The sequence below is a fragment of the Egretta garzetta genome, unplaced genomic scaffold, assembly GCF_000687185.1.
Source record: "Egretta garzetta isolate BGI_Z169 unplaced genomic scaffold, ASM68718v1 scaffold1319, whole genome shotgun sequence".
Lineage (NCBI taxonomy): Eukaryota > Metazoa > Chordata > Aves > Pelecaniformes > Ardeidae > Egretta > Egretta garzetta.
The window spans coordinates 16,982-17,334 of NW_009260852.1; the positions used below are offsets into that span (position 1 = coordinate 16,982).

General features: G+C 65.7%; 1 protein-coding gene across 1 annotated transcript in view; it reads right to left on the reverse strand.

The window, feature by feature from the left end:
- The window catches only part of LOC104133708 (nuclear mitotic apparatus protein 1-like), a gene marked incomplete at its 5' end in the record, with an annotated part of 17,129 nt that overhangs the window by 4,498 nt on the left and 12,278 nt on the right, over positions 1-353 (reverse strand). Inside the window, 1 exon segment of the mRNA XM_035902571.1 lies at positions 299-340. Coding sequence (XP_035758464.1) covers positions 299-340 — 42 coding nt within the window.

A 353-nucleotide genomic window follows, 5' to 3' on the forward strand; every position in this document is an offset into this window, starting at 1 on the left:
CAACGGTTCTGTGTCGAGGAGCCCCGGATGCCCTCGCAGCCGGTCACTGCCAGCCCTGCGGCCAGGCGAGAGTGAGAAGCCGTGCCAAGCTGGCCAAGCAGGCAGGCAGGAGGTTTGGGCCCCAGTTCCTACTCCCCGGGGGCGAAGGTGTGAGCCCAGAGACCTGGAGCCAAGTGCCCCACGGCCGAGTCCCCACCGCAAACAGTTGACGAGAGGAGAGGGCGGCTCCGGTGGGAACGGCGGCAGCGAGAGCCAGGCACCGGCGCCATTTAAGCAGCCAGCACTTGGCATGCGTTACCTGCTTAGCGCGTTCTTTCTGAAACACCTCCAGCTGCTCCACCTGCCAGCACAGA